Below are 10,648 nucleotides of genomic sequence, written 5' to 3' on the forward strand. Positions count from 1 at the left end.
ACTGTCACCAGTTCTATAAGATTCCTACCTTAGTAAATTTACCCCTTAATGTTATGAACATCTGACATCTAATAAGTCAATTACTTTGAATATACAGATACCATAGAGCTCGGAGAGGAGAATTAAAATGGCAAGTATGCATATAACACGCCGATATGCAGTGTGACCGAGCCCACAGGCCGAACTTGCCCACAGTGATGCTCCATGTATCTCTCGACAGCCATCTTTGTGTGGACCATTTGCACATTCCATTTAGTGGTGTTTTACTCTTTGAACACAAACTGTAAAAACAAAACCTACACAATCCATACGACTGTGCTCAGCATGACTGCGGTAGCTGCAAGACCACCATTTACACCCAATGGGCTTAATTCAGACCTGATCGCTGTTGTGCGAAATTGCAAGGCGGCTGATTATCGAACGACTGCGCATGCGTACGGATCGTAATGCGCAGGCGCGAGGCCCAACTGCTAAATAAATCAGCGTCTTTTTTGGTCACTAGGCGTAGGCAGGCTGATTGACAGGAAGCGGACGTTTGTGGGTGGTAACTAGCTGTTTTCTGGGCGTGTCAGCAAAAATGCAGGCGTTCCCAAGCGTTTTCAGGGCGGGTGTGTGGCGTCAGCTCCGGCCCCGATCAGCCTGTTTCTTTCGCACTGTAGGAGTAAGTCCTGGGCTACGCACAGACTGGAAAAATCATTCGATGGTGAGTGAGTAGGAACGGATTTGCAGCTGGGCGTTATTTGCACAGCTATTCACACGGCGTACGCAGACTTGCATGGAGCGGTTTTTCACTCTGTCTGGGCGGCGACTATCCAATTGCAAACCTCTGCAAATTCGCACAGGTGCGATCAGGTCTGAATTAGGACCAATTTCAATTATATTCCATTCAAATCATTTTTCCAAAATACTGAGGTCAGAGAGGAAGTGAAATTATAATTCTGCACTTGCTGCCTGAGCCGCACTGGAGAATAGCACACTGCGCAGTGGCAGCGAGAGAGATCTGAGGCTGGCAATCAGGAGTTGCAAGGATGGCAATTAAATATATGAGGCGCAATAAGAGATTTCATTAAAAAGCAGTACTGTACTAACAAAATAATATAATAATAATAATAATAACATATTTATTTTTGACAAGCCTTGTTTGTAGATTATTCATGCACTAGTCAATTAATTGGGTTGTGGAAAGGCTGTGGCTCCTCCATATTAAACATATTTTGCACTATGTGCACAAATAAATACTGATACCATGCCATACTATCAAAACGTTGCGTAGCGTAGTTTTTGTGCTAAAATGTTAAGTTGTGTTGCACTACAATCTAACTTATTGCAGTGTTAATGCTAAAAGCTGGTTAGGCTGCCATTGGGAAAGCTAAGACACTGGGGGTAATTCAGACCTGATCGTAGCAGCAAAACCATGTGCACTGCAGGGGAGGGGGGGGAGATATATCATGTGCAGAGAGTGTTAAGGGGCCTACACACTCGGCGACTGACCGCCAAGCTGCCCGACAGCTAATACGGGCGTCGGACAACACAGCAGCTGGGAAGGAGGGGGGTGACGGGGGAGTGAAGTTTCTTCACTCCCCCGGTCACCCGACCCCATAGCCGTGCATACTAATATGGACGATATTGTCCACATTGGCCTGCAGGTGTGAACGGGCTCTACACACTGAAAGATATGAACGATATCTCGTTCACTAGTGAACAAGATCGTTCATATCTTTCAGTGAAATCTTTAAGTGTGTAGGGCCCATTAGATGTGGGTGTGGTGTGTTCAACCTGAAATCTAAATTGCAGTGTAAAAATAAAGCAGCCAGTATTTACCCTGCACAGAAACAGTATAACCCACCCAAATCTAACTCTCTCTGCACATGTTATATCTGTCCCCCCTGCAGTGCACATGGATTTGCCCAAGTGCTAACAAATTTGCTGCTACGATCAGGTCTGAATTACCCCCATTGAAAGGATACTATTGATCCCTACAAATAATAGACAAATGTTGGTATGTCCTAAACATTGTTCAACCCAATCTCAAACATGGACATGTTCAAACTTTACAATATAATAGAATCAGAGTTTAACTCCACTGGCCTGTTGTCCAATCAGAAAGTAGCTCAGAGTACTGTCCATCAGCAGTTTTTAGAAGGTGACCTCTAATGGGCTAAAGACTTGCCCTAAGTTGGGGCATAACAATACACGCCATACAGTCTTTCTTCTGGATTGGGGAAACCAAAACTCCTCACTCCTGGATCCGGGAGTCCCCCGCACCGCTCCCGTGGCTCTGTGATTGGATACCGGACACTGCCGTCTGATAACCAGCCTCCGTCACAATGATCCAGGCCAAAGAATTTCCATGCAGCGTACAAATGTCCGACCTTTGCGACCTCTGCCTTGCGGCCCTGGCAAGCATCAGAAGCTTCTCTGAAGTTCATCGGGCCATGGACAAAGTACACACGCCCTGCAAACATGGCATGTTAACGGATTTGTAGAACAGCATCGGGGAGATAAAGATGAGGGTCATGTTTTTATGATTAATGGGGGTCGTTGTAAAAAAAAAAATGGACTAGTACAAAATGTACTCGACAATCACATTAGTATAGATTATCTCTACTGCCACCTACAGTAATAGACATTTTTTGGCTGCAGAAGGTGGGTGATCAGGGCAACCAATCAGAAGGCTCAATGTCTGAGATTATGGCTTCTCATTGGTCCTCCCTTTCATGCCACTTACACTTCAAAGAATTTCAGATGTGAGATTAACTATGGAGCCTTGGTAAAAATGGCTGCACAGAGCGGCCCCCGGGTCTTTGGGGAGGGGCAGAATTATAATAGTCCCAGTGGTAGGACAGATTTATATAAAAAGGAGTATACAAAGTTGTATTGCGGCTAAAATCACCATACACACCAATTAAATTTTCATATAACCTGTTTCCAACAATGTGACAATTATGGTGTCATTTTAAAGACAATACCATATATTTAACAGAAATAGAACAAATCTAGGTGTTTCAAACACAACTATGGGATAAGTCCACTTGTATATACTAATGAGCGAAGAGTGAAGAAGAAAAAAAGATTTACTGTACATTTAAGTGACTGCAGTTAGTCTGTTATAGTCTTTGCATCGCGCATATATCAAGTCCTGATGAGCTAATATAATGAAACAGTTTTACACTTTACACATTTTGTTCCTAGGGTTAGTTATTGCTGGTGTTAAGGTAGGTGAATGTTAAAGATATTACTTTTCCTTTGGGGGGACACTAGACATAATACTGTTACCCAATATTTATTTGTAGACTTTTGAGGTATAGGTTGATTTTGTTTGACATTTTCCGTGGGTTTTTACCAGAAAAATTATCACGCCTGACTGTTTCAATTGGATATGCCACTATAACTAGCAAAATCTGCAATGGAGTACCCTTAAATGCTGAGGTGAAGCAGAAGGCGTCATATTTGTCCTTCAGTTTGTCTTTGGGGCCATAGCTGCGTATTCCAGGAGGTAGAGCCCCCCCACATGGTTCCCGTGGGACAATGACCGGATAATGAACACTTCCCTCAAGCAACCATCCGGCATTGCACCAATCCAGACCGTCCGTCCATGCTAGGAATAAGAGAACAGTTAGTCAACTCTTTATTACCCACATTCCTGAATCGGAGGTGGACTTTGTATTATATCTCAGTCTACCAGATGGAGACAACGCGTTTCATCCCTTACCTTGGTAGAGTTGGGATAAAGTGGCCAGTCTTCCATCTTGCTCTTTACAAACTTGATATGCCTCTATGTAATTAAAATGGTAGCGCCCTCCTCTGGACTGATATGGAAACACTACTCCTAAAACAGGTGCAAAACAAAATTATATTAATGAACACAAAGACCTAACAGTAACACTTCAGTCATAGATTTATTAGGCCTAACAAAGAGACTTTCAGTTGAACAGACATTCTCTTTTAAGCGTACGTTGTATGATAGGGAATTGCTATTGCGGTATATATTTAAAGTGTGTTGAATTAGGGTCAGATAATCTTGATATAGATATATATATATATATATATATATATATATGCAATGGAGGAAGCAGGAAGCCACAGACTAAGGGTAATATCATTTGGAGCTATGGGCCGTTTCAACGTGAGGCTGCACTCATCACTCAGAATTATAGATTAACATGATTGTGCGATGCTGGCACCTTGTAGCCTTCACGCCTCCAGCATTTATAAAGAGTGCCAGTAGCTGGTCTGCAAACATTGGGGCATTAAAATAGGAGGTCTCTTAAAATTGAGAGTATGGGGCAGGATGAAGAAAAACACATTAAAGTTGATTTGCCCTTGGAATATTATTAAACATTACAAATTATTGTTTTGATAATGATGGTGTCTTGGTTTGATGTTCCTCCTCCATGGTATATTTCAACAGATATAGGGGGGAATTCAAATGTTTGAAAAGTCGGTTGGGTGTCTGTTTTTTCCTGTCTATTAGATAGATTGTCTATTAGATTGTACTGTGTAGAAACAGTGCTGCAAGTCTTGGATAATAGGGGCAAAAATGGATGAGAGATCTTTGAAATGTGTAAAATTACCCTCCAGTTCCAATGATAACATCAAGCTCTGATCTTCCAGGCCATTCACTAGCTCACACTTGTATCTGCCCTCATCTTCTAGAGTGACATTAGTGATGATCAAGGAGGCATCAAGTCGATGGCTACGTCTCAGACGGGCCCGGCCTTTCAGCTTATCGTACTTCTTGTGGTGCTGACCATTGGAGATGACTATGAGGTTCTCCAGTGGATCTTCGAGGTTGACCTTGCTCCATTTTACCTTATAGCTTTTTGGGCGCCGGCGCATGATGCAGGGCAGGGTCACATTGGCACCTCTAGAACTATGAATCACGCTGTGGATTGGGTTCAATAAATAATGTGTTCCAGGAGTATAATCTGGAGAAAAATAAATTATATAACTTTACATTCTAAATCTTAAAGTGGGCCTGTTGCCTACAGTCAGAGCAAGTGCAGTAATTTTTGCACTGGACCAGCATCCAAATTAACAATTCTATAGGAAATCATGATGTCACTTATATCCATTTTACACTGAACTGAGAACCTAGGTTACTGCCAGGGTAAGCTGGCCAGACCCAGGTCCCAGGTCTGTGTGAAAGGGTTATTCCCGGATCCAACCTGGGTCAGTGTGAAAGGCAGACCCAGGTCATTGATGACACAGGTTATGCCTAAAATAATGCTGATTGCCAGGCTCAGGAGCGTTTGGCGATGATCTCAACTCCAAGCGTTCCGTTGTGAGCGGTGATGACCCGGGATGAACCAGTGGTGTGAAAGGCGTAAGTATAGGTGAAGCCCTGGCTCTGACCCATGTTCAGTATTCCAGGTCAGATGCGGGTCAGAACTTCAGTATAAAAGGTTTATAAGACTTAAGGCTGTAAGAATAAACAATTATAATATTACAAAGAATTTGGCTGAATAGTACAGAAATTGGCCTAAAAATAAAGCAATACAGGTTGAGTATCCCTTATCCAAAATGCTTGGGACCGGAGGTATTTTGGATATGGGATTTTTCCGTATTTTGGAATAATTGCATACCATAATGAGATATCATGGAGATGGGACCCAAATCTAAGCACAGAATGCATTTATGTTACATATACACCTTATACACACAGCCTGAAGGTCATTTTAGCCAATATTTTTTATAATTTTGTGCATCAAACAAAGTGTGTCTACATTCACACAATTCATTTATGTTTCATATACACCTTATACACACAGCCTGAAGGTCATTTAATACAATATTTTTAATAACTTTGTGTATTAAACATAGTTTGTGTACATTGAGCCATCAAAAAACAAAGTTTTCACTATCTCACTCTCACTCAAAAAAGTCCGTATTTCGGAATATTCCGTATTTCAGAATATTTGGATATGGGATACTCAACCTGTATATTGTTAGCACATAGTAACCTATAAAGTAAAGTAATCTAAAGGTGTATATCAGCCTTAAAACAAACACAATGTTCATTAACAAATTAAAGTTACCTATAAATATAAAACCCATTTAAATAATTTACTTTACTTTTTTACCTAGAACTACTTATTTACTAACCCCGTCTTTAGATTGTATAAGCATCTTTGTCCCATACACCAAATAAACCCTGTATTGTGAGACCTTGGTTCCGGTTGGCGTTGCGATAGACACTGAAGTCCTGGTAGGAGACAGTACAAAACAGCAGCAGCAGTAGAACGCAGAGTCCTTTCATCCTCGGGGAGAACACTCTGTATTTGTCTGAGATACACAAGATGGAATGACGGAATCAGTGCAAAAGCCCGACGATGATCTAAGATTTTATAATGATTTTCCACAATGACATTTTAAAGCATATGGATATACAGAACTCAGTCTATAAAATATGTGTCTACAAATTTAGCACATTTACACTTATTTAATAGTTTCAAATAACTTTTTAACAAAATAATTGCTATGGAGTATCCTTTCTCTTAGGTAGGCTGAGGCATTTCAATGATGCTCAGTTTCTATTAGGGGCCTAATATGTTCTAAGAAAACATTCCCCACACCATTATACCACCACCAGCCTGAACTGTTCACACAATGCAGGATATAACCCGGATTCATGTTGTTCAAGCTAAATTCTGACAGTACCAACCGCATATCACAGCACAGATAACGATTTATCAGACCATGGGCCTTTTTTTTACAATCTTCCACTGTCCAGTTTTTCTAGCACGTGAGCCTCAATTTCCTGCTCTTAGATGACAGGACTGGTACCCAGTGTGGTTTTGTAATTATCTGCTGCACGGTTCTATGTGCTGTGCATTTAGAGATGCTCTTCTGCATACCCCTGTTGTAATGCATGTTTCAGGTTCTGAGTTTGTAACGCACACCGAGCTGTGGTTGCAGTGCAGGATTGGCTATTACTAGAATGAATATAACAAGGAGGTTGAATGGGATGTAGTTATTGGCCACCGGTAACGCGATACACACCCGGTTGAATCATACTTCTTCTCATTAAGTTATACTTATACCAATATGAAAATGTAGGAGAGAAAATAAATCTAGGTTAACCACAGTATGCTACCTGGCAATTCTTAATGGTATCCGTTAGATAGACAGTGTCTAGTTAGACAGTCAATAGATAGACACCATATGTTAGACAGATATTAGGTCGACAGGGTCAGAAGGTTGACAGGGTCAAAAGGACGACATGAAAAAGGTAGACAGTACAAAAGGTTGACATGGTCAAAAGGTCGACATGAAAATGGTAGACATGAAAAAGATAGACAATTTTTTTTTAATGTAACATGTTTTTGGACTATTTCATACTCTCTCTATCCATGTCGGCATAGAGTTGGTTATAAACCTTGTGGCGAGCGCAGCGAGCCACCGTGCCCGAAGCGTGGCGAGCGAAGCAAGCCCCGCGAGGGTATGCCTTTCTACAACTGGGGGTCCCAGATGACAAAACTATCCACCAAAACCACAAAAATGCAAAAAACATGGTGTCTACCTTTTTCATGTCGACCATTTTCATGTCGACCTTTTGACCCTGTCGACCTTTTGACCCGTCAACCTTTTTCATGTCGACCTTTTGACCCTGTCGACCTAATTTCTGTCTAACATATGGTGTCTACCTATTGACTGTCGAACTAGACACTATCTATCTTTTATACCGGAACCATTCTTAACAACCTAGTACAATTAGTGCTTAAATGAATACTGGATGGATCAGTCTATGAACACACTATTACATGTTTATCTGCAGTAGCAGTGTGATTAACTTGGACAGTCAGTAGCAGTTCAGAACACAGGTGGTACAGGAGACTGCATGCAGGAGGTCTGGCAGCAGACTGTAGCAAACGCAGATATAGCTGCAGGATGCAGACAGCACACTGGTGTGTATAGAAGTGCTCATTACAATATACAGCAAGATTGTTGCAATATACAGCAAGATCATTGCAATATACAACAAGGTCATTACACTATACAGTAAGATCATTACAATATACTGCAAGCGCAGATATAGCTGCAGGATGCAGACAGCACACTGGTGTGTATAGAAGTGCTGATTACAATATACAACAAGAACAATGCAATATACAGCAAGATCCTTACAATATACAGCAAGATTGTTGCAATATACTGCAAGATCATTACAATATACAGCATGGGTCTTGTCTGACGTTCCTCAAATATCATCAATGAGCCAAACACCACAAACTCATTTCAAAATGCTACTGATAGACAGATGCACGCTAATATTTTAGCAGCTGAGATCCCATGTGCAGCAAATTTGCAAGAATATGTTAATGCTGCCACCGCCTGGAACTGTATTGAGACCCCCATCAGCGACTTCACAGATTTATGCATCTGCATACAAATATATACGCAGCGTCGGTCACAGATCCTCCGACAATCGACTCCCAGAGTAACCCTAAGGTTGTGCAGAATGATCTTGAGAATTAGTATGCATGAACCATGTTTTGTGCGTACCGGATCACAGTTGAAAGGTCAGACACACACCGAAAATGTTTGCGCTACACCTGCATTTTTGCTCCCACTTCATGTTACCTATCGCAAACGCTCCCTGACTGTCCAATGCCTTACAAATGAATCCTCACAGCTAGCAGAATTACTATGGTGCTTTCATGTGTGCGCAGTGCGACCAAGACACACGTGCAGATTGCCGGTAATCATTAAACTTTGCAAACATCGGTATTGCTTACAGTACTGAATTTGGCCGTATATCAAGGAGTGTAAGTACATTTTTCCCGTAGCAAGTTTTGAATATATAGAGCCCTGGAAATCAGTATTTCTGGTCTGCTTGTCCATCGAAATGACTGAATGGGCTGCATAACTAAATATAAATTCTACAAAGTTGACAAAAGGTGACAAATTTGCAGATCAACAAATGTATGGATCAAAAAATTATCTTCTTGCAAAGAAATGAAAAAAAAAAATTGTACCTCTGTCTAGAGGCAGAGCTGATACAATACTGCTGTGTTCCTGTGTTGCTAGGAGGACAAAGGGTGCGAGTTGTTGTTGTAGCGACGTCGAAATGTCGGCAACAGTACCACATCTGGCACCCCTTGCAGCCCACTGTCACCGCATATTCTCACAATTACCTACGCAGCCCTATGGGGCTTCGAACAAAATTGTGCAGGTCCGAAGCTGCGCAGAGGATTACTCAGCTTACTCAGATGAACCGGTAGCGATGTTTGATACCAGGCTGTGACATGGTCGCAGTACTGACACCGGAATCCCAACCACTGACAATGCCGCCAGCCAGCTAACAGAGACTATTCCCACTTGTGGGTGTCCACGACACCCATAGAGTGGGAATAGCAACTGTGGCGAGCCACCGTGCCCGCAAGGGGCTTGTATCACACCCCGCCCTCCCTGCCGACATACCGCCGCCGGGATCTCGTGGACAGTATGTTGACCCCGGGATCCCAAGCGGCAGTAACGCATACCCAACCCATATACAGGATCACAATATTTCCAGTGTGAAGCTCATTGTGCTGCCAGTTTTTGTGAAGTTCTGTATAATATATTAATATGCATCTCTGAAGGTGCAGTTTGCAACGGTGCAATGTTCTGCAGAGACCTGGCCAATATGAAGATTATTAGCACCAAAGATACTATGGGATGCAAGGGAATAGGTTGGCAAGATCAGTTTGCATAAGAGAATATGCACTTAACGTTAATGATTGCAATAATTCAGGTGCAATATCGCAGAATTTAAAAAAGGAGTACGAATAAGTGTGCGTGCGTGCGTGCGTGCGTGCGTGTACATACCGTAGTAGTAATCACTATGGATATCTTCCTACAGTCACTATGAGGAGAACTGCTAAACAATACCATGAGTATGACCATAGTGTGGGGAAAGACGGAGTCCGTTATAAAGCTAATTAGCATATAATAAGTTCAATGATCCAATTAAGGTCCCTTATCCATAAAGCCCCAATAATTCCATATACAGCACATCTCAGTACAGACAGACAGACACATGTAATATGAGTTCTCACCTTACCAGAATGATGCTATAGGACCTGTCATCCTACTCACCAGCACCATAATGTACCAGGCATCATAAAATAGTCATAGACATTGACCTGCTGGAACGCTGGTCCCGTCAGCCCCTGGACAGTGACACCTCCTACCCCGGACAGCGGGCGTCTCTGCCCCAGCTGCCCTTCTGCTGCACAGTCAGTAAACAGTTTGTGTGCCTGTCAGTCACTTCCCCTGTAAAGTCATAAAAACGTCCGCGGGACACAATCTGCCATTGTTCTAAGCCGGGCACAGCTAGTCAATGCCTGGACTGTCTTGTCTCGATGATGCAGAGTCTCTGAATCTGGGAGAAAATGTCAACATGTGGATGAAGGATGTAGAATATAAGCCTTCGCCCAACTCTCTGCCCTACACAACCAGACAGACAGACTCTCAGTGTTCGGAGTAATGATGTCCCCCAGGAATGATGTCTAATTAACATTATGCACCTGCAAACTCTACCACCTACTCAGAGCCAAGGTCAATGAGGTGGATAAAGAATGCACCAGTCAGCAGTATACTGGCTCACTGGTAAGGCTGGTGCCCAGTACGCCTGTCTGCTCCAGTTGTCTAAGACTGTTTTTTC

The 10,648-nt window shown here is 42.4% G+C and overlaps 1 protein-coding gene across 2 annotated transcripts; it reads right to left on the reverse strand.

Moving 5' to 3' along the window:
* Positions 1 to 1,104: 1,104 nt before the first annotated feature.
* Positions 1,105 to 10,205, reverse strand: HAPLN2 (hyaluronan and proteoglycan link protein 2). Of its 2 annotated transcripts, XM_063947085.1 has the most exons (6): positions 10,041 to 10,205; positions 6,169 to 6,285; positions 4,575 to 4,928; positions 3,713 to 3,829; positions 3,416 to 3,598; positions 1,105 to 2,455 (listed from the first exon to the last, which is right to left on the reverse strand). In XM_063947085.1, the coding sequence occupies exons 2-6, from the start codon at positions 6,257 to 6,259 to the stop codon at positions 2,172 to 2,174; spliced, it is 1,029 nt and encodes a 342-aa protein (XP_063803155.1). In that variant the 5' UTR covers positions 6,260 to 6,285; positions 10,041 to 10,205; the 3' UTR covers positions 1,105 to 2,171. The 2 variants fall into 2 exon arrangements, with proteins under 2 accessions (XP_063803155.1, XP_063803156.1); XM_063947086.1 differs by lacking the exon at positions 10,041 to 10,205 and having other exon boundaries at positions 6,106 to 6,261.
* Positions 10,206 to 10,648: the final 443 nt, after the last annotated feature.

Source organism: Pseudophryne corroboree, chromosome 12 (genome assembly GCF_028390025.1).
Source record: "Pseudophryne corroboree isolate aPseCor3 chromosome 12, aPseCor3.hap2, whole genome shotgun sequence".
Classification (NCBI taxonomy): domain Eukaryota; kingdom Metazoa; phylum Chordata; class Amphibia; order Anura; family Myobatrachidae; genus Pseudophryne; species Pseudophryne corroboree.